Below are 24,551 nucleotides of genomic sequence, written 5' to 3' on the forward strand. Positions count from 1 at the left end.
ACAAAAGGGAATCAAGGAATCAAGAGAGATTGAGAAAATAATACAATCAAGTAAAGAAGATTAGCTCATTGGGTGGAGAACCTCTCGTTTCAAAGTTAAGGTCGTGGGTTCAAATCAAGGGTCGGTAGAGAATGTGTTCAATTTGCGATCAAGGATTGTAAAGTTGGTAAAATATTGTTTTTTTAATATACATCATGTTTATATCAAATACTCTTGCTTCTTAAATCATACTTTGTCTCTATCTTGTTTCTTGAATCATATATTGTCTCTATCTTCTATCTATTCTCATCTCTCTCTCACACACACATTACTCGTAACTCTTCTTCTTGCTACTCTTAACCTTTCTAACATCACCATACAAGCCTTATTAAAATTTAAGTTCCTTCAACTCCCCTTAACCTTCGTCCCTGCAACTTCGCCGCACGAACCACAACTACCCCGACAACGTCTTCCGGACCGGAGGCACTAGTTGAGGTAAAGGCCGACATAGAGTTTGCTCTATGTTTCATCATGAACATTCCGCCATGGTCGGAGTTGTGTGCATACATTCCGCCACGATCTTCGTAGTCGGAGTTGTGCACGTAATTTGTGAGTTGTCGGCTTGTGGAAGCCGTTTTGCGCATCTTCTTTCAACACTCTTCTTCGTGGTGGCCGAGCTTTCCGCAATATCCGCATTCGCTTGCGTATTGACGGCTCAGCCCGGAGTGGAAGCTCCCCCTTCTTGCAAAGGTTCCTTGTTGGCTTCCGTTTTGTGGCCGAAATTGGGAGTAGTTGTTGTAGGTCGGACCTCGTCCGCCTTGTCCTTGGCCGAATCGGCCTCTCGCTCGTCCGCGTCCTCTTCCTCCATTCGAGTGCGTGTAGAGCATGTGGCCTTCCGACTCGTTGCTCCTTGTACGCACGTGGTTTTCTTTGACCAATAGCATTGATTGGAGCTCGAAGAAGGAGGGAGATTTCTCCCTTGCTAGAACGGCGGTTTGCATCGCGTCGAACCGTGGTGCGAGGTCGCCGAGGCATATTTGCACCATCTCATCATCATCTATACTTGCACTTATCGAGCCGAGCGAGTCGCAAAGCTCCTTGATCTTCAAGGTGTATGTCGTGATGGACATGTCCCTTTGTTGAATGTTGTTCAACTCTTGGCGGAGTTGAAGCCTTCTTGTGGTTGTGTTCGCCGCAAAAATCTTTCGTAGATTTTCCCATGCCTCCTTCGGCGTCTTGGCTTCGCGAATGTAGCCGAGCATGTGATCGTGAACACATGTTGCCAAGCAATACATCACGCGGCTTGCGGCTTGCTCCCATGTCGCGTATCCGGGAGCCGCTTCGGCAGGTCGGTCTTCATGCTCTCCTTTGATGTAGCTCCAATAGCCTTGTCCGACATGGTATTGGTGCATCTTGTACTCCCAAGATGCAAAGTTGTTTCGATCCAACTTCTCGATAGGGAGAGCGCTCCCCATTTGAGTATTCATTATGTTTATTCTTCTTCTTCTTCTTCTTCTCTCTTCGAATGCGAGCTATGTAGCGAAGCTACGATAGCGATGAGCCGGTTCTTGGTCGTTGGTGTAGAGCACAACACACGATCACGATGAGGCGAATGGGCTAGATCGAGCTACCAAATCGCTCTGATACCATATAAAGAATCGGATACAATTCTTGTGAAGCGAAAGAGATGTGAGTTATGTGTGTGTATAACAGAGAGAGTGTGAGTGAGAGAGACAAGGAGTAAGACACAGAGAATACGCAAGGTAAAAGTATATTAACAAAGGAGAAAGACTTGACACAATACAAGGTGGGAGGAGGGTGCTTTATATAGCCACCCTCTCTCTTCATTAACTACAAGACTCATGGAGCATGGGGAATATGAAAGCTCATAAGTTATGTGTCATAGAATATGATTCTATGACTCATACTAAATGCTAGAATACAAAGAGGTGACATAATGGTGACTCTTGACCGTTTGAGTGTCTATTCACTCTCAAGGTGAGTTCACACACTAGACCAAGTTGAGCTTGATTCTCAACAGACATATATGGAAATATGTTTCTGAGAGCCCATTGGGGCTATATCTTTAAATGTTGCCAAAATGTCTAGTTGTAGAGAACTTGCATGCTCTCTATGTGATGGAGGATCCCACTTGACAAATTCTAACACATTCTGCCAAGATGATAATAATTGATTAACAACCCAAGACATTGAACACTTCACTTGCCTTTTGGAGTTGACTACATTCCACCAATGTGTTTCTACTCTTACTTTGCCAAACTTGATGCCAATTCTCTCAATAAAGAAAATCACCATTTCTATCCATGGTTGTGTGTTTGCAAACATAGAAATGAGTAATCAAAACCTCCGAGCTACCATATGCTCATATACATTCAATAATGTTGCTCCACCAAGCCGTTTTGGAGTACAAATATGATTCCATGCCAACCAAGAAATGTCATGTTTCCCTTTGTTCTCCCATAATAATGAACGCATGGATTGGGTAACCTTTTCAATAGCCTTCTTTGACCATGGCAACAATGGAAGATAATAAGAAACCATGGGTATCATAATGGATTGCACAACTTTAACCCTTATATGAAATGGCCATGACTGAGATCTCCAATAGATGAACTTATTTTCAATCTTTCTCGACACTCAATCAACTAGTTTAACATGTGAAACTTCTACTCCAATAGGGTAACCCAAGTGTCGAAAAATTTCCCCACAATTAACAATCTTTCTTGACCAGCCAAGCTCCAATATATTTTGCTCCATACATGAAATAAGAATTGATTTATGCATATTAATCTTTAATCCTGATGCAAGAGAAAACAATTCCCAAACCTTTGTAGCCTTTGTAACATTATTACATGTAGCTCCCAAAAAAATAAAATGATCATTTGCTAGCGCTTGAGCAATACACTGTCTCCCAAATGGCAATCTTAACCCAACCAAATCTCCATCCACCGTCATATTATGTAGCTTAACAAGTATAGAATGAGTGACAATAGTAAACAAAAGTGGACTAAGGGGGCACCCTTGTCTAACTGACCTTCTCACCGAAATAGGTTGTGTTACTCCTCCATTAAGCATGACATGTGACATTGAAGCATCCCCCAATGTATATATCAAATTTGACATACGATCACCAAACCCCATTTGATGCATCACCTGGCATAAAAAGGACCAATTAATATGATCGTATGCCTTCCCTAGATCCAATTGCAACATCACAATCTCTTGTTTAGTTTCCACATCAAAATCTATTGCCATATGAACATTTAAATTATTATGCAAAATATCTCTGTTGGCCAAAAAACCATATTGAGCATTATGGATAATAGTTGGCAATATTGTATGTAATCTATTAGCCAAAATCTTTGTGAAAATCTTATAAATCCCCCCCCCATCAAAGATATAGGCCTCCATTGAGCAAATGACACTAGAGATGGCACTTTAGGTAACAGTTTTATTAAACCAATCTTCCAAGATTGTGGCATGTGCCCTGTGGACCAAACATTCTGGAATAGAATTGCAAAGGACCTCTTCAAGTGTGTATTATATTTCTTAAAGAATTCATTTGTTAAATCATCCCAACCAGGACTGTTACCATTCACAAGATGAGAAATCACATTTTCTCCCTCAACCTTTGATATATCTACATCCAAAACATTAGAAACCTCTATTGATACATGATTTGTAACTTCCTTCGAGAACACCTCTCGAGCATAATTAATAGTTCCATCAACATGAGTTTCTACATCTAACAATTGCTTATAATAATCCACACATTTTGTCACAATCATATGAGGATCCATAATCATGATTTGTAACTTCCTTTGAGAACACCTCTCGAGCATAATTAACAGTTTCATCAACATGAGTTTCTACATCAAGCAATTGCTTATAATAATCCACACATTTTGTCACAATCATATGAGGATCCATAATCATCCTCCCATTTTCTTGTAACCGCACCACATTATACCTTGCATGTGATTCATGAAGGGCATGAAAGAAATTGTGTGATTGACAATTACAATCATCCACTTCTTGTCTCAACTTATGTAGTCTAGCTTGTTGATAACTCTTAACCTTCATATCACATAACGAGGTTGATAATATTTTGTGAATATCCAATAATTGCTCATCCATTGGCCAATACTTAGTAATGCATTACATCGTCCCAACAATGTAGCAAAAGCCTTTATTTTTCTTCTTCTCTTAAAGGCATTATACATTCCATAAAATCTAGATAGCTTTTGCACATTTACAACAAATACATCCCAAGCCTCGAATCCAACATCATGAACATGTAAATTGAATTTCTCAATCAATTGACACATGTAACCATGAAATACTTCATGGTCTAAAAAAGATGAATTAAAACGAAGAGGAGGTTGTCTTAAGAAATATTTAAATTGATCAACTGATTGATGCGCAAACTCAAACACTAATGGAAAATGATTTGAAAGAACCAAATCATAAGAAATGGAAATATCCAAAATCTTTGGCAAGAAAGAACCAGTATGCATAATATACATACGATCTAACCTACTCCAAGTAGATGTGTATTGTGCTGATCCAAAAGTATAACCTGGCTCATCACCATGAATCCAAGGACACACATCACAATGTAGAACATCCATTTCTAATTGCTCCCAATATTGAGTTTCAGATCTTTTCATTATAGAATGCATAGAAGTTGATTGTGCTTCCTCACAACAAACATTAAAATCCCCCATCATTATTCCTGTTTGACCTTGCTTAAGAAGCGAAGCCAAATTTTGCCACAACAACTTTCGTTTTGAGATAGATTTGAAGCATATACACCAACCAACCACAAAATTTGGCCTTCATAAGAGATTTGTACAACCAAAAATCAACTAAAATCATCACTAAAGATAACTTGAGGACAGAACACATTTCTTATAAACATAACAACTCCTGAATAATCACCTTTCACTTTTCCTGAATAACATAGGATATAACCCTTAGTGTTAACCACTAAACCTGCATTTTTATGTTCTTTATGCTCCACGGCACATAAAACATCCCACTGATTGTGTAACAAAGCACTCCACACCTCATGCATCTTAAATCGGGAACAAATCCCTCTTACAGTCCATGTTGTCACCTTCATACTTTAGCTTTTCCTTTAGATGAGGGAACTTGTTTTTCCCTCTCAGTCAATGTATCTGCTAAATCTTGAAAAAAATCTCCTAAGATTGCAAACAAATTTTGATGGGAAGGCAACCCTGACACACTTGATCTATTCCCTTTGTTACGTTGTACTTGAGTATGCTATTCCCTTTACTATCAAAAGATAAATTTTACTACGCCCAAAAGAGCCTTGTTGTAATGGTAACTTCATACCCTCATTGGATTTATTCCATGCGCCCTTTCCAAACCTATTCATTCTTCCAGAAACTACCGACCATGGACCCTCCCTATCTGACAACTTTGGCCCTTTCTCAATCACACCTCCTTGTTCCTCAATATTCTCACACATAGCCAAATCAGGGTCCTTATTGTGTTGTACTTTCTCATGAATATCCTCCACCACCTCATGATTCTCTAAATTTTTACCAGTACGAGGACATTCTACCATAAAATGCCCTAATTCTCCACAATGGAAACAATGGCCTGCAAATGTACCCCATTTAAGTTTGAAATACATTGGTGGCATACCAATACGATCTATTTGTAGACAACCTGGTCTTTTTATAGCAGTATTCCAAAGAATACACAATCGATATTGATTCATTGCATTAGCATTAGGAGGCACCAAAATTTTCCCCAATTTCTCTATTGCTGAATACAAAAGTGGCCACATAGTGGAATGCTTACATTCTACCTCCACCCATACCGGACAATCTTGTTTCAATATATCTAAGTACTCAGTCAATGGTCTCCAAGGAACAACATGAACCAAATGTTGGAAGCAATGTCGTCAGTGCGGAAGATCTTGAAGCACTTGATTCCTGTTTATTCCCTGTGTATGACAGAATGTAGGTCGTTGCACAGAGAGAGAGAGAGAGAGAGAGAGAGAGACACACAAAAGACTCTTTATTTCACAAAGCAATAATACAACAACCAACCTCACAAAGAGGTTACAAGGTCACTATATATAGTGACCGACTTAGGGCAACTACCCTTTATGCTAATTACATAAATGGCCGAAACGGGATGGTGTGAATACGTCCATTACACACATGTATTCGACACTCCCCCGTAATGGGCGTATACATGGGTTATCTAAGATTACAGGTATAGACTTAGGTTCTCGGACATATCAGCTTTGTTCGAGTCGGCAGGATCCGAAGACAGAAGACCGAACTGGTCGGGTCGGAACAGTTGAAGCCGATCATTAAGGAGCTGATGTCGGTTGTCGGGAACCATCCTGCTCTGTGTCCGGCTCTAACCGGACTGGTTTGTCGTTACGCCCATCTGATGCCGAAGAGACCGAAAACGGTCTGCCGAGAGACATTTGGTCATTCCATCTGCGACATTATCGGTTGTGGATATTTTCTCTAGACCGATTTTCCCTGAAATGACGCAGTCCCGAACGAAGTGATATCGAACGTCGATATGTTTGGAGGCGTTGTGGTGAACCGGATTTTTCGACAAGGCAACAGCACCTTGACTGTCGCTGTAGACAACTGGAGCCGAGTCATGTTCGACTTGTCGAAACGTGTGCGCCAGCCGACCGAGCCACAAAGCTTCTTTTGCTGCGTCGGACGCAGCTACATATTCTGCTTCGGTCGTTGAGGTCGCTGTGCACTCCTGAAGTTTCGACTTCCACGAGATTGCTCCATTGCCGAATTTGAAGCAGTATCCGGTTGTTGATTTCCGACTGTCTATACAGCCGGCGAAGTCCGAGTCGGTGTAACCGACTACGCCTGAGGTTCGGTTCGGTCCGAAAAGAATGCCATGGTCTTTTGTGCCAGCCAGATATCTGAACACATGCTTGACTGCGTTCCAATGCGATCGGCCAGGATTGTGCATAAATCTGCTAACGACTCCTACGGCATGAGAGATGTCAGGCCGTGTCGCGACCATCAGGTACATAAGGGAGCCGACTGCCGGTGCATACGGTACCGACTTCATATCTTCCCCCTCCGAACCGGATGTCGGGCAGTCTCGCTGAGAGAGCCGAAGATTCATAGGGAGTGGGGTTGAAGCAGATTTGGCTGATTGCATGTTGAAGCGTTCCAAGACACGTCCGATATAGTCGGTCTGAGACAAAAAAAGATGTCGTTTATCGCGATGCCGACTAATCTTCATGCCAAGGATGTGTCGTGCCGGACCGAGGTCCTTCATGGCAAACTTCAACCGCAGTTGCCGAACGAGATCGGCAAGTTCGCCCGCGTGGCGTCCAGAAATTAGCATGTCGTCCACGTAAATGATGAGGAAGATGGGTGATCCATCTCGAGCTGTGTTGGTGAAGAGACAATGGTCCTCATCGCTTTTGGAGAAGCCGATTGATTGGATGAAGTCGTCGAACTTCTTGTACCATTGTCGCGGTGCCTGTTTGAGGCCGTATAGACTCTTCCTGAGTCGGCAGACTAGATGTTCTTGGCCAGTTGCCACGAAGCCTTTTGGCTGCTCCATATAAATTTCCTCCTCGAGATCACCATGGAGGAAGGCTGTTTTGACATCTAGCTGAATCAGCTCCAAGTTGTCGGCTGCCACGACGCCGAGCAGAAGACGAAGGGTTGTCATTTTCACCACTGGTGAAAAAATCTCGTCGAAGTCGACGCCATATTCTTGTCGGAAGCCCTTCGCAACTAATCTGGCCTTGTACTTTGGGGTGGTCGAATCAGACGTCTCTTTTAGTCGATAAACCCACTTGCAAGGAAGAGCACGTCGGTTCCTAGGTAATTCGACCAGATCCCAAGTCTTGTTTGCCCGGATGGAGTGCATTTCCGACTCCATCGCCAGATGCCAGGTGGCCGAATCGACAGATGTCGATGCTTCTTCGTAAGACGTCGGTTCGCCGGCGTCGGTGAAGAAAATTCCAGGAGAATACCTCTCCGGAGGTTGCGACAGTCTCTCGGATCGTCGAGGTATGATTGGACTGGTCGCATCGGGTATCGAGGTCGGATGGTCCGAAACCGAATCATTCGGCTGTGCCGAGTCAGAGTTGTCCGAGTCGGTAGTATAAGGTTCAGCTACCCGTGAAGCTGACCGTGTGTTGAGAGCGGGGCCTTCTTGAAGGGTCGGCACATCGGAGAATGTTACCCTTCGGACTTCGATCGGTTTTTCGACTGATGGATTCATAGCCGACTCGTTGAACACAACGTCCGAACTTCGAACGATTTGTCTGCGTTCGGGGTCCCAGAGTCGGTATCCCATTTCGCCGTCTGATCCATATCCAAGGAAAATGCATTTCCTGGACCGAGGTGCAAGTTGTCGGCGATCATCTTTCGGAATGAGGGCGTACGCCTCGCATCCGAAGATCCTCAGCTTGTCGTAATTCGGCTTACTGCCGATCCATAGTTCCTGAGGAATTTGAAGTCCTAGAGGTCTACTTGGCGACATATTGATTATGTGTACTGCCGTGAGTAGAGCCTCTGCCCAGAAGCCATCCGATAGTCCGGAGTGTTGGAGCATGGAAACTATCCTTTCTTGGATTGTCCGATTCATTCGTTCGGCAATCCCGTTTTGCTCCGGACTGTGTGGTGCCGTAAATTCACGTCGGATGCCGCGTTGTCGGCAGAATTTGACGAATTCATCGGATTTGAACTCTCCCCCATTGTCTGTCCGAAGGCATTTCAGCTTTCGGTCGGTTTGATTTTCTACCATAGCGAGCCAATCGGTGAAGATCGAGAAGACACGATCTTTGGTGCGAATTGGATAAGCCCACACCTTTCGAGTCGAATCGTCAATAAAACTGACGAAGTAAGAGGCACCGCCTAGAGACTGATGCGGCATTGGGCCACAGACGTCCGAATGGACTAAATCGAGAGGTCTCGTTTCTCTTGGTGCTGATGTCGGGTGTGATGCGGCTACTTGTTTGCCATACTGGCAATGCTCGCAGAATTGATGGTCCGAGAAGGAGAGTTTGGGGATGTATCCGGCGCTAGATAGGTGCGTGATGCCGGCCTTGCTGAGGTGTCCTAATCTTCGGTGCCATAATGATGACACAGGAATATCCACCAAAAACAGGTTACCCTCTCTGAGCGTAACATGTAACGGATACAGTGAGTGTATCTTGGGTCCTCTAGCAAGCAGGAGGTTCCCCCTGTGGAGTGTCCACCCTCCCGAAGAAAAACCGGCACGAATGCCGTCTTCATCTAGTTGTCCGACTGAGATCAATGGCCTTGTGAGCTCGGGTACATGTCGGACATTGTGGAGTACAAGTGTAGAGCCCCCTGCAAGGTTGAGCTCTACTGTGCCGATTCCGACGATGTCACAGTGTTGTGAGTTGCCGACTCGAACTGAGTCGGAGTGACGGATCGTATATTGCCGAAATTGGGATCGATGAGGAGTCACGTGAAATGACGCGCCCGAATCCAAGAGCCATGTGCTCGATTCTTCAGTCGTGAGTAGAACTTCTGATCCGACTGGATTTTCTATTGATAGTATATTCGGGTCGTCCGGTAGTACATCAGCTGAGAAGCTGACGTAATTGATCTCCTCATGCCGGCCACTCTTCTTGTTGTTCTTGTTCTTGAGTGCGCGGCAGTCGGCTTTGATGTGTCCGGGTTTCTTGCAATAGTTGCAGATTCGGTTATCCCGTGACTGGCTCCGTCTTCGCTGATTGTTCGGCGGCCGTGAGGAATCTCGTCCTCGTATGTTCGATCGGTCTGTCGAACCTTGTACTACGTAGGCGTCGTCTGTTGAGTCTTTGGCGAAAGACTTTCTCCGAGCTGCTTCGGTCAGGATTGCGCTCGTGACTTCGGAGTATTTAACAGCCGTGGTTGACGCGTTGCACACGGTTGTGACGAAAGTTTCCCATGATGGGGGAAGGCTGCTCATGAGTATCATTGCTCTGAGTTCATCCTCGATTGTCGTCCCCTGTGACGAGATTTGGGAGCTTATGCTTTCGTACTCATTGAGGTGTGCTTGGACCGAGTCGGATTCTTTCATCCGCAAGTTGTAGAGGCGCCGGATCAGAAACATCTTCGTTGCGGCGACCTTCTTTTCGTAAGTGTCCGACAGTGTTTTCCACAGTTCGAATGCTGTCGTACACGATTGCACCGTGAAGTATACCGATTCCGATAGGTGCATCCGAATCGTGGCGCGGACGATTCTGTCCAGCTTCTGCCACTCAATTGGTTTGTATCCTTCTGGAGGTTCTTCATTTTCGATGGGATCGATTTGCCCCTTGACTATGAGATAGTCCTGCATTTGCTCCTTCCAGAAGTTAAAGTTCGATCCATCGAACTTTCGTAGACTCATTTCTGACGAGCCGGATGTTGATGCCATCAAATTTGGTTTCGGTTGACGAAGCTCGGTTCGGAGTTGACTACGAATCTTGTTGGAGTGCAGCCTGTTGGCTCACCCGATATCGTTCTAGTCGGATTTGAACCCGAGTCGGTTCGGCTTCGGATATATGTATTGTTGAACTTGCTCGAATTGACTACGGTAACCTGAGGGACAGAACCGACTGGTCTTCCCGAATGTCGCCGAGTCGGAGTGAGCCCGGTTCGCTTCGGATATATATGCCGAATACCGATTATTGAAACCGATTATCTGGACCGATTCGGCTTCGGGTGACTGCAGCGACGAGAGAGACGGATCCGACTGATCCTCCCGAATGTCGATCAGCCAGATGAAGCACGAATTTGGGTTGTTGTCAAAGTTGCACAAGGGGATTTCACCTCGAGCGGTTACGATCACAAGGGACAGAGTACAACCTGCTGGCTTACTCCAAGCAAGGGGATCTAACGCGATGAGGTGCAAACCTCGTTTTTGTTCTTCTTCTCTCTTTCTTCGAATGACGCAGGAAACCGAATGCAGAGACGACGGCCGACAGCGGATTGAAGGACCGACTACTGTGCAGGCTCTGATACCAGATGTTGGAAGCAATGTCGTCAGTGCGGAAGATCTTGAAGCACTCGATTCCTGTTTATTCCCTGTGTATGACAGAATGTAGGTCGTTGCACACAGAGAGAGAGAGAGAGAGAGAGAGAGACACAAAAGACTCTTTATTTCACAAAGCAATAATACAACAACCAACCTCACAAAGAGGTTACAAGGTCACTATATATAGTGACCGACTTAGGGCAACTACCCTTTATGCTAATTACATAAATGGCCGAAACGGGATGGTGTGAATACGTCCATTATACACATGTATTCGACACCAAACTCCTACCATAGAAAATTGGCAACCTAGCAAGTAATGTTTCTTTATTCTCACTTGAATTCAATACCACCTCATAGAAACCACGTGGGCCAACATACACATCCTCTACACAATCCGCATGCAAGACACCACGCAGCCATTGTTTGACCCAATGAAGGGGGGGTATTTTGCCAATAAAAAAAAGCATCACTCCTCTATCATAAAATGCAGAAAAAGATGACAAATACTCTTTTGTATCCACCTCAACCTTAAAAATATCTTCCGCATCAAACTCTGAAGCAATTTTAGCATTTTCTTTCATGCAATCCTCCATCAAAGCATTAGCCATGCATCTCAAATAAATCCCAATGTGCATCATCTTTAAAGTTAACATCACTATGCATTGCATCAGCATATGACATGTTAACCTCGTCTTCCACACGTTTGGGTCTTTTCATTGCATTGCTTACATCTTTATCAGTAATCTGCGGACCCATTGATTTTGACGTCCCTTGTATATCCATTGACATTGACGTACCTGTATCAAAAGTAGGTAGTAATAAAGACATACCAGGATTTATATTGTTTGTCATAGCCATCGAGTGTAGACCACCATAGAATCAGGTCAATCTTGGTAGGAAGCCCCTAAGAGAGGATGAACTCTATCTCGACTGGTAGCCCCCAAAGCCCGCGATAGTAATTTGAGCACTGCTTCACTCTCGAAAATCTGTTCACAACATGCTATATCGCGTTGGAAAGGTCTCCGAAAGAGCTTTCCAACGATTATTTGCACACATGATTCTGATAAACAGAACAAAAGATATGAACAGAACGCTCAGTTGCACTCCTCCTCCTATCAAGCTTCTCCTCCTCTCTCTCTCTCTCTCTCTCTCTATGTATACCTTCTTGATAGGAACACTCCTTCATACCTCCATCCATTGCTTGCTTGATAACTCCATAACAAGATTATATACATGCTTCCACATTAGTCAGTCCACTTCACACACAACATCCGACCAAGACACCTTGAGTGCCTACACAAAGAAGGGCTAGTAGAGGATGAATATCACTTGCTTTTTACATGCTCTACATATAGTGCAATTTGTGAAAGCTATGATGATTTTAAGACGGGGTGATGACTTGAGTATCATACTAAAGAGAACACCTAGAAGGTTGAGCCCATATGTGTATGCTTTATTCACACACTGAGACTTGGTGCTTCAAAGTATGAATATCCCTTCTTAGGAAGGAGACACGCATCAAATAACTTTTGTACATAGGTCCCATGGGTCAATATTGACCTCTCTATGGATGTGAAAAAATATCTATCTATATCCTCTCCCTTTTATAGGCCTCATGAGCACCTCATGCAAACAAAAAAAATAACTCTCTTTTTTAGCATGTAACTCTCTCATTTTGTGTCCTTCTTATCATACATTTGTTGTATCCTTCAACCTTCTATATATATCTAGTTTGACTTCTTTCCTCATGTACGCTTCCCGCATCATGACACCGTTAACATGCTTGTAATTAGTTGGAGTTTACAAATCTTGACAGTGATTACAAAATATGAAAGGAGCTAAAACTTGAAAGGAAAAAACACTTAGTATAATCTAAATAAATATGTGTGGGTTAGGTTGCATCATTGACTTTAATTGAATGCAATTACAAAAGAGGGGGCGAGTACCCTGAAGTTTTTTAATTCTAGTAAGATGAGTACGAGAAATATGAAAAATTATTGACAATTGTATAAATCTTATACATAGGGTGGCCATCATTGTTGAATTGACCAAATCAAAGGATTTTGAACTTGTACGTCATCGTATTATGTGTATTGTATCGAGGCAACAAATCAAAACCACGATACCGACATTTTTCTAGAATCTCACATGACACACATCAACGTTCTCACAATTAACTGTAAAGAGTAATCTTAGATTATTTAGCTCCCAAACATAGAACCTTCATGAGCTCACCATTGAGATTGAGAGACAAACAAGAAATATATGTGCTACATCTTGTATAGAAATCTCCATCTCATTACACCAACTTCCACCATAGGGATATATGGGTAAAGAAACCTAGGGCGAATAACCCACGACTTGTTTCTAATTATTGGATACGAAACCATGGCCTTGGAATCATACTCTATATATGTTGCATGCATGGTCTTCGAGTAAGAAAAGCATATGATTAATTTCAAATCAATTAAAGGGCCCTCGTAATATGAAAAAATACACACTTATCAACATGTTCTATAGTAGAAAAAGTAAACTACTTTATATTTTAAAATTCAACCACAATATTATTATTTACCTATAATCATACCCATTTCCTGTTTACGCAACATTTTAGTATGAATCAAATTAATTGCCATGTAGACAACCATGCTCATAATCATGTCGATAATGTTCGATGCCATTTCCTATCATAGTTTTCGTGCCAAATTGCATTATAAAAATAACCTTGAGATGTTATAATTTGACACATTTGATAATAATAAATGTTGTTCGATAGCAATCAATGCAAACACCATGTGAATGATAAAGTCCACAATTGTTCACCGACTTTTGACATTTGCTCTAATAACTTTATTCAATATATTGGAAGGCAGACTACTTGACGTTTTGACAATGAGTGATAATCTCCAAACTATGACTTGGGTACTTTTAATATGTGGTGGGGTACTATGGATATATTACCCCACTTACATGGATATTAAATATTATGTTTCAGTATCTTGTGGCAAAAAATAATGGGTCATGGAAAACATTTGGATTCAATAAAATTGATGTTTTTTCGCAGGGATACACGATTTAACTGGAACACATTTTATATACACTTCACAAAACGCCAAGAATATTTCATTTGATGCTTTGGCGAAACTTAATGCTAGTTACCAGCCCCCATGTATCGTACCTTTTTCTTTACTTAGATAGACAAGCCTTTTTACATTGGTGCGAAAGGGAAATGGAATCTCTGTGATTGAAGTTTGAAATGACAAAACTTTTAATGCATAATAAATATACATATGATGCAACTCCAAACATAATCAAATATGCTCATGAGTCTATTTATATACACATTACGTAAAACCCATGCATGTTGGGTTTTTTGTTATCATCTACTCCTATTTGATGTTTGAGGCATACTTCTATCGATGTTGGGTTCATATTAAGATAATTTTAATTGCAAGGAGGGATTTTTTTTGTTATTGTTACTAAGATTCTATTCATGCTTACACAATCTAACTTAAACATACCATACAAATTTGTTCATTTCACCATTAGTTGAAACACAAGGTCTTTTGAAATAAACGTAATGTGCCCAATGCACTCTATAGAACTTAGCGAATGAACAACTAATTATGACGCTATCCAATACATATGCCATCAATAAAAAGGTAAAAACAAGCTCATGAATGAAATGAGTGATCTCGAGACACGCTACAACACGGTTAAACTATTTCTTTTTTGACATGTGATGAGTTAATATCTAATTGGGATGATTGATCCCTAGAGGTTTTTTACCCAAACAATTTCATGTAAAGCTCAAACTTCGTACACAAATGCTTTAGCAACATGGCCACGACACACTTTATTTATAAATTCTTGCACAAAATAGATTGCTGACCTCTGATGTTGTTGCACACAAGTTTGCATTTGGGAGTTAGTTCCAATTGCATGGTTTTAGTAATAATATCCCCGAGCATGTGATTGTGTATTTTTGTGTTACATTTGAATGTTTTTCATAAGTTTGACTTTATAAATTGTGTGTGGAAGAAACAAAGTTCATCATTGACCTTTGTGTTAATTTGTTTACTTTACTTAATATAGACAAGCCTATTGTCTTTAGGCCGGATTTGAAGTCAATATAGCCAAAAACAAGTATGATATTTCTAATAACATGAGATTTACGAGCAGAGACAACGACTTATAATGTCATGCTTCATCTCCCTGAGCTCATATTTAGTTGAGAGTACAAAATTGTTTCCTTGTAGACATGGGAGGAGGAATGAATGCGACAGAGTGCATTACAACGAGAGCGGCGCATGCATGCATGAATGATCATGAACAAAAAGAAGAAAAGAAGAAAACAAGAGGTGACTGTGAGAGGCTAGGGGACACCAGTGATGTAATGTGTGTATAGGGTAGGGTAGGGTAGGGTAGGACCCATAGTCTTTTTCGAAGAGGCACCAAATGGAAGCTATACTGGCGTGTGGTGAGTCTGGGATTGGCCGGGCACGGGAAGCTTGAGGCCTTGTGTGGCTAGCGAGGCAAGACTTCTGCCGGAGTTCTCGCTTCATATCAACATTATATACATAATACGTACATATATTATTATGTATATACATATATATATATGTATACGTGTGTAAATGGCCGTCATGTATATGTACATTGTATGCATTATATACATAATACACACACACACACACACACACACACACACAGACGAGTCCACCTAAAAAAAAAGTGTGTGAAAGAAACCCCCCCCTCCATAGCATAGCTTTCTTCTCTGTCTCTCGCTGATGCTGGCTCACCATAATCCCAAATCCTCAGTTATGGAACCTCAAACCCTAATTCCCCAACCCCTGCCTACCTGACGCCTCCAGGTAATTCCGTTTTTTTTTTCTTTTTCTTAGCTTCTCTCTCGGTCGCTCGCTCGCTTTCTCTACTGTCTCGTGGTGGCATGTTACACACATACACTTCCAACCAAGCTTTGCAAATAATTTTCGGGCATATAGCTATGGAACCCTACATGATGGTTTGAATCTGTCTTGCACAGGCTGCATATCTATCTATTCTGTGCTGTGTATGCAGAGGACAGTGTTTGAATTGCATGGTTATGTGCTCCATTTGATCCCTGCAAAAATAAACATTATTGGCTTGGTCAGATGGTGCGCCGCCATGGCTGGCAGCTTCCTGCTCACACATATCAGGTCAGTCAGTTTCTTAGAAAGTATTGTATCACTAGTTTAAGATATTTATGAAGGATAATGAAATAAAGACTACAATCTGTACAATGCTATCCTGAGACGTTTCTAATCAACATTGTACTGCAAGAGGCTTTTCCGAGAAAAATAATGCATCTTGAACGAAACTGTAGCTTGGACGTTGGGAACTTGGGTGGTCTACGAAATCAGACCAAAACAGATGTGAAAGTCAACCCTCAGACATAGCTTGTATATGTAGGCTCTAGTGATTTGCTATCAAGCCAATGTTTCACACTGGAAAACATAGGAATCACTTCCTGGACATCTGAAAATGGGATTATAGTAAAGGCTGGGATTAATTGTTTGGATGTCAGGAGATGGGAGGTATATTCCTGTAGAAATTTCAGAGATAGGTACTTCCGTATCATTAGATATTTGGATGAGCATAATCTATGCAATATTGAAGGTCTGGAAAATATCTGTGTGACGCTTACGATATGACGAGATGTTGCGCAATATAAATTGATGGGGTGTTCTGCATTTCTTGCAGGTTGTGGCTATCACAGTATTCTTTCTCCTCTCAACGGCCTTCTATGTTTTTCTTGCCCCATTTTTGGGAAATAAAGGACTTCAATATGCGGCAATTGCTATTTATTCCTTAGTGGTAATGTACTTTACCTAGAGATTGGTCGAATACAAGTCTGCCACACATCTAAAACAATGTTTTAAATTACAGGCCCTAGCAGTGTTTCTACTCTATGTTAGATGTACAGCTATCGATCCGGCTGACCCGGGAATACTAGATTCTAATTGGAAGCTTGCAGCCAAAGAGGATAAAGGATCTCTAGACAATTCTTCATTAGCATTTACAGGGATTGGACCATCTCTGGAACCATCTGCGTCTGGAAGGAGCTCATTGGCACCACATCTCGAGAAGCAAGCAAACCAATGCTCTGATAGTGGCATAGAAAATAGACACAGCCATGTTTCCCTGCTATCTTTGTGCCTAGGGTGCACACTAGGATGGCTTGTGAAAAGCGACAACTGTAAGAAGGATACTATTGAACTGCAGACCGCTCATGATGAAGATGTATTATTTTGCACACTTTGCAATGTGGAGGTAATATCCTTACTTCTATACGAATTAAATCCCAAAAAGTATAGGTACCATTCCTCCTATTTTCTAAGTTTTTTTTCATTTTTGGAGCGCAGGTACGTAAGTTTAGTAAACATTGTCGAAGTTGTGATAAATGTGTAGATGGCTTCGACCACCATTGTCGAGTATGTACCGTGCTATATTGATACTCCTTGATTTGAGCATTTATTTGTTACCTTTGTATTATGCATGTCTCTAAGTCGGAAACCTTACCTCTTTTTCAGTGGCTGAACAACTGTGTTGGGAGGAAAAATTATGTTACTTTTGTCTCTCTCATGGCCACATGTCTTGTGATGGTAAGATGATATATTCTTCTATTGGAAATCTAAGATGTATGGTCCATTTGTTAAAGTGCTGCTAATTTTTATCTTTGTGTGTGTTTGTGATTGAAATACACCAACAATCATGATTTTGAGTTTGTGGATATTTGTGATTTATCTTGAACAAAGGGAGAACGATGGGCTTTAATTATCCTGAGTGGTGGGAGATAGATGTTGGGTTGTCACAAGCTTGTCAACTCATACGTCTTTTTTTTATGGTTGTGGATGTAATCTCCTTTACCTAGACAAGGAAATTTGGCAATAAAACTTTCATTGCTAACAAGTGAAACTCAATTATGTGTTAGGATATTCATAAATAAGGTAGGGAATCCATGAACAACAACTTTTTCACATTTGCTCAAAATATTTTATATCCATTTAATATTACTGATTATAATATTTCTATTTTGAAAAGTAAGAGGCAAGTTAATAAATTAGGATGACATCTTAACATCCTGTCAATGTCATCTAATGAAGGCATTGTAATGTGCCTAAGCAACTGTCGTTCGCCAGAATAGAATGCTTGCTCTCAATCGAGGAGGTGTCCTTATCAAATCTAGAATTGATAATGCGTTATTTGGAAGGCCTGGTAAGATGGCGTCCTGATTTAGAATCTATAAGTAATGCTGGTAGTTTGAGTTTATGGTTTTGTATTTGTTGATGATATAAGCATCAGGAGATTGTTACAGCTCTCTTTCTAAAACCACTTGTTACTTGGAGAAACAAAGGCATTGTTGTGTGACGAGAATTGACATTTCTTTTGCTTTGTTTTTGGAAATGATTTTCAAAACTTCAAAATGCCTGTTTATCTTCTTGCCTTAAGCCACCAACTCTCATGCATGTTCTTGGTTGTTGCTTTCACTCCACTTATGATATGTACCAAGCCTGCAAGGGCATGATCTTGTTTCAAGGGTGGTGCAACTGAAATATATCCCCTGGAAGGAAAGGAAGGCTATGCTAGATGATGTTCTTGGAGGAGATGATCATCACGATAATGGAAGATCTCAGACAGATAGGGAGTCTGCGTAATGAGGATTCACTTCTTAGTGAAGATATGTCCAGAGATGACCTAATTTACTCTTTAATTAGGGATTGAGAACATTTGTGAACCTCGAACAAAAGAACACCAAAGTTGTAGTCATTCATGACTGTTTCAGTATGTTTCTCTGATTGAATAGTGGAGGCATGCTCAAAAGTCCCCTGAGGGTTGGGCAGCAGATTCCAGTAACCTCCATGGGATGAACAAGCCTTAAGGTGTAGTTCTAAATGAGTAGGTAGCAATCCCAAAATCCACTGCTATTAGGATACTTGGTGCTAAGACGTTGCACTTAGTTAATATATATCAACGTATATTTGGGGTCATATTTTGTCATTTATTTGGTGGCCAAAATCTCATTCTACATTTTCCATTTCAATTTTGGAACTTCTGGCTACGATATTTGCGTGTTTGGATTTTTGTCTCCCATTCTTGAACTACAAGCAATCAGATTCAATTATAAATAAAATAAAACGTTCAATACTGAAGCTCTTACTTTCCCATAAGAAAAAGGGACTGTTCAAAGGTTTTTCTTGATTGTATTAGTGTGCCTCGTTCTCCTGAACTGCCTTTCTCTTAAGGCGTTTCCATTCATATAGAACCTATAGTCACAATGTCATGTCTAGCATTCTAGCGACATTATCTAGGACATTTGATTCTTAGATTCTTGTACGAAGTAGCTTCAATATGCTTCATTCAAATATCTCATTGAACAGAGACATAAGTGCAATTCTAGCTGTTGTACTTTGTTGAATGCTACAGTGGGTGAATCTGTGGTGATTATCTCAGAGATACTGTGCATCTATACAAACAATGACGAATATAACCCTTGCTTGAAAAGAACAGATAATCTTCTTATCACTACTATTAATTTGTGTTTCAATACTCCATGTGCTCGAAATTTTACGTTTTTAATGCTTCCATGCAGCTACACTTGTCCAAGAGTAACTTTGCCATTGCTTTCATCAACTACTGCCTATGTCACTCTTTCCGTGTGTCCGCAATCCCTTGTACTTCCCTCTTCTGCTTCCTTGTTAACTCCAAGGATCCTGGCACAAGTAAATTGTTTTCTTCTTCATGCTTTTTCCCAGTCTCCAAGCTGTTGACAATGGTGAAATACTAAAGAAATACACATACGCACATAAAGGTGTTTTGGCATAGGATTCAGCTCTTACCATAGATCTACTTCACTGCAATGCACCTGGATCACCCCTGAGTCCATGTTAATTTTTCTGTGTGTTTCATATACTGCTGTAAATATTCCAATCCGAGGTAGATGCATTAACTGTGGTTAATGTAATCGTGGACCTGAATTATGCACCTACAATGAACACAAGTTAGTAGCTAACATGACGACCTAGGTTAAGCTGAACCCCTAATGCTGGATAGTGGCTCTAAAGTTGTGAGTTAAACATGAGGCTGTAACATATACCTTCTTATGAAAGATTGATGTCCTCATCGATGCATTGGGGAAATCAATTATGAAGACAAGTAAATTTCCAAGTAGTGTGGATTTATGCTTTTTATTAAATTGCTTTGTATAAGTTTGTCAGCACAATCTTTTGATGTGACAATCAAGAACAACTTGGGTTCGAAATGGAAGTTCCTGAATGGGCTCCTAGAGTTGCAAATATTACTAATTAGGGATTACCTGGTCAGCATTGTGAAGCTTTCCCCCTAGGTTTCAATAGAAAGGACTCTTGAGATCTCAAAGGTTAAGCCACATAACTAATCGTCTCTGTTTGGAAAATATATTGTAACCCTTCTCAGTCATCATAATAACAAAATCCTCGCAAATTCTTGTAGATCTTGTGGGTGATGATATAATGTTCTAGTATATAATAACTAGCACTTTGCACTTAAAGAATCCATGAGCAATGGGAGACCATCGATGAAAACTGTGTTTAATCATGAAATTTCGGAAAGGCTAAACTTGATAGCAATATTATATGCAAGCACAATCTGTAGAGTGTGCTTTTCCTACTCTGTGCAACCATGGGGATGCAGATGCACAAATGTATCCTCCATCTCTTTAGTACACACAATCTAAATCTATGGATGGTTTGAAGAAGATAGACTAAAGTCCAGATTTGTTATATCCATCATTTGTGATGTCTTCTCGTAATCCATGTAAGCAATAAATTGCACCATATCTGCAATTTGACTTGCTTTCATTGGAAAGAAGTGGGATTTAACTTGATCATCTGGAGAATAACATATTATAGACAGTAAGCAATAGTTTTCTGTAATACCAAGACCCCCACATGTGCAGTGAATGTGGAGTCGCTGTTGCTGATGATCTCTTGTCACTATACTTATATGATAAAGCTACATCATGTCGCATGAGTTGATGAGCTCACTGTGAAGGAACTAGGAGCTAACATGGTTATCTTTGAAAGGTGGGCAATGGCCACCCAAACAGCATCTTTCTTCATGGATAGCTTGGAATTAATGGGTGTAACCCTCACTACTCTATATTGATTATGCAAACAACGATCTCTGCCATGTGGAATATTCCATACCACATATTGAGCTTGAGATTAGAGAGATATAGGGAACGATAACTAGAACTAAGTTGGAATGGTACTAGGTTTTGGGTGGAATTCCACAGAAAAATGGTAGAGATTTAGAACCATTCACTCATAAAATCAAGAAATATTAACTGTGATAGCATTTATCATACAGAAATTAAGAATGTGAAAAACCTGTCTTCTGAAAGTACACACCTTAAAAAGACCTTGATTTTGAACTCTGCTGGAATCATTTGAAACCTTTGATATTGCAAAGGTTTGAAGCATCACCAACTTTAAAAAGTTTTCAATGTGTTCGCACTAAATCGTAAAACTTCTTTGCTGGCAAACATCTTATACTATACATCAACATTTCACTTATATGCAATTAATTAAGACCAAGGTTATAAAGCGTCATCTTTTAGTAACGTTTCTAAGGTAGAGGCATGGGGTCCAAAGCATACATAACCACATCAATTTAAGAACACTAAGTTTGAGTTGATGATATAAGTCTCAATTTTGTGTATGTCCTTGTCGCTTTTCTGTTGTAAATCTCAGTAATTTTAAGCTTATTAGTAGGATCTACCTTCAATGCCTTGAGATTTCTGCATGTTTAAAACTATTTTTTGTCTTTTGCCTTCTGATGCTGCAGCTTCTTCTAGATTGGGTTGTTGGGCTAGCGGTGTTTGTGAGGTGCTTCACAAGTAAGGCAGATACAGAACGACTGATTGTAGATAAACTTGGAAATGGTTTTTCAAGGCCACCCTTCATCATTGTAATTGTAAGATTATAAACTCAGATTTTCTTTCTTGTTGGGGCATTCGGAAAGTTGTGTTCAATACTCAGATTTGAACATTTTCCCTTGGTACAGGTTATTTGCACTCTTGTTCCGTTGTTAGCTTCTATACCATTGGGAGAGCTGCTATTTTTTCATATAATACTCATAAAAAAGGTTCATTTTACAGTTGTCTATATATTTTGCATCATAATTAACTCAATCCTTGCACGAAGCTTATATAGAAAGTGATTACTCCAAAAAATTCATGTTTATGTTGTTCACACAGGGTATAACAACATATGAATATGTGGTTGCAATGAGAGCCCAAAATGAACCTCAAGGGACGCAAGAAGTAGAGCAACAGAGTGCACCATCTTCTCCTACCAGCTCCACTGCTACAGGTCTTAGTGGTTCAAGCTCCATTGGTCTGCAGGTTAGGGGAGCATGGTGTACACCCCCAAGAGTTTTCGTGGACCATCAGGTAAAGTTCTTCACATAAATATGGTTCTGCATCAAGTTTTTTTGTCGGTTCAGCTCTATTAACAGATTCCCTTCTCTTAATGTAAAGGAGGATGAGGTTATACCACATTTAGGACCAGGCAGGGTTCCTTCCACTGTCGATCCGGATGCTACAACAAGGGGAGAGAAGTCAAACAAACTTGCCGTTAGAATAAGTGCTTGGAAACTAGCAAAACTTGATCCAGTGGAGGCTGCACGAGCTGCAAGAGAGGCCAGAAAGTCTTCATCTGTAATGCGATCTGCAGGATTTCGTGAGGGAGGGACGTCTGAGCTTGGATATAGTTCAAGCAGCAATGCTAGTGTCAGAAGCAGCATGAGTGCAGATTATTGGAACAATAAAGGAATTCGACATGATTTCTCACCAAGGACAGTGTATCCTCCAAGTCGAGCAACGAGTAAGGAGGAAATTGAGGCAGGTGGGGTAAGCCGGAGTAGTTTAAGTAGTCCTGGAGGAATGACTGGTCATACCTCTGCTGCGTTGAGTCCTCTACCATTAGGGGCAAGAATAGGAGGTACAGATTTTTTTCCTCAACGTAGATTCCCTGTCCACAATCAGCAGGTAAGCACGTTTCCTCCTAATTCTAGAGAGAATTTTCCAATATACCATACAACGACTCTTTCACCATTGCCCGTTGAGCATCCATCATGGGCAGGAGGGATGACCCCTGGCAGTGATGGAGGTGATGATTCCAGTGGTGCAGATAGTTTACATGAGAGGCAGAGAAATGATAATGTCGTAATGGATGTTGATACACGACTCTCTCATTTCAATAGCAACATGAGAGAAAGCAGAAGTGCAGTTTATTGGGATCGAGAAGCTGGAAGGTTCATCTCAGTGCCCAATAGGAACCATCTCATGAGAATTTCAAATCCTATTTCACGACAGAATCTGCCCATGTCTAGTGGTGGTGGTTCACGGGTTTCTTCCATTCAGCCAGAAGTGGAAATTGGAAATGGCCAAGGCTCCCCACAAAATTCATCTAATTCTCATCAGCAAGGTGACGCAGTCTCACATGTAGCAGCTGATAACCTCACCTATTCTGGAACTTCCATCTTCTTTGGTGGGCCTCTTAGCGTACCTGTTTTGGGTTCTCGAAATGACAACACATCTTCATCTGTACCAGATTCTGTTAATACAAGAGGAAGGACGAGTGGCAGCAATGCTGCTCCAATACCTGAACGCAGTGTACAGGAGGTCAATGCTCCTGTACGAGGATCAATGGTGCGCAACCAATCGCCAGTTTTTGCTCCCATGCGTGTATCACACAATAATCCATCACACTAGAAAATAGTTTTCATGATTCTTTCCGAGGACTTGACCATGCTCTTGATTGGAGTGTTTTTCTGTTGGCCAAATTGCTGTTGATCAAAGCTCAAATGTGTGCTTTGCAGTCTGGACAGTGAATTCTTGGGACTCCAAAAGGATATTGAACCAGTTAGGCTATGGTTCATTAAGTCTGGCTGTAGACATTGCCAGACAGGGTAGGAAATGAAATTGCTGGGCTAAATATTGCCCACTTGATATAGCAATCTAATGTGGTGTAAAATAGTTCTTTTATTTTAAGAGCGTAGAATGTAAAGATGATTAGTTCCAATACTCGTGAAAAACAAGGGAGGATGAGAGGGTTCAGCCATCCTGCAGTTGCTTACTTGTGCATTTTTTGGTGGCATGCATAAGAAATAGATAAAATGTCATCAATGTGGGATTGGTGTCTTCTCGAGCTTATGAAAGAGGCATGGTGTCAACATCATTTCTTGATCCTTTAATGCTATGCTCTTATGAAATCCCTTATCTAACTTCCATTTGCTACTGTATAGTAAGCTCTAGTCTGTATTTGGCAAATTTCTCACTAGGCTTGGCTCACTTTTACATATACTTGTGTTAAGATTTTTGTATGCAATTTAAAGCCTTCGTAGCTATCTCCTTGCTTTAATCAGCTCTATAACAATAGTGGGTGATTACGTTGGTATGGAACCAAATAGGGTTGGGATTACTTGCTATTTGCTTTGTGCATTGA

At 41.0% G+C, this 24,551-nt stretch overlaps 1 protein-coding gene across 1 annotated transcript; it reads left to right on the forward strand.

The window, feature by feature from the left end:
- Positions 1-16,066: 16,066 nt before the first annotated feature.
- Positions 16,067-24,330, forward strand: LOC147858996 (DHHC-type zinc finger family protein). The gene is made up of 9 exons (XM_087325485.1): positions 16,067-16,220; positions 16,765-16,878; positions 16,951-17,334; positions 17,427-17,495; positions 17,595-17,666; positions 21,889-22,017; positions 22,108-22,188; positions 22,301-22,495; positions 22,583-24,330. The coding sequence occupies exons 1-9, from the start codon at positions 16,176-16,178 to the stop codon at positions 23,816-23,818; spliced, it is 2,325 nt and encodes a 774-aa protein (XP_087181611.1). The 5' UTR covers positions 16,067-16,175; the 3' UTR covers positions 23,819-24,330.
- Positions 24,331-24,551: the final 221 nt, after the last annotated feature.

The sequence above is a fragment of the Azolla caroliniana genome, unplaced genomic scaffold (genome assembly GCF_043228905.1).
Source record: "Azolla caroliniana isolate FFs.n. ecotype wild unplaced genomic scaffold, voAzoCaro1.0.p SCAF_10, whole genome shotgun sequence".
Classification (NCBI taxonomy): Eukaryota; Viridiplantae; Streptophyta; class Polypodiopsida; order Salviniales; family Salviniaceae; genus Azolla; species Azolla caroliniana.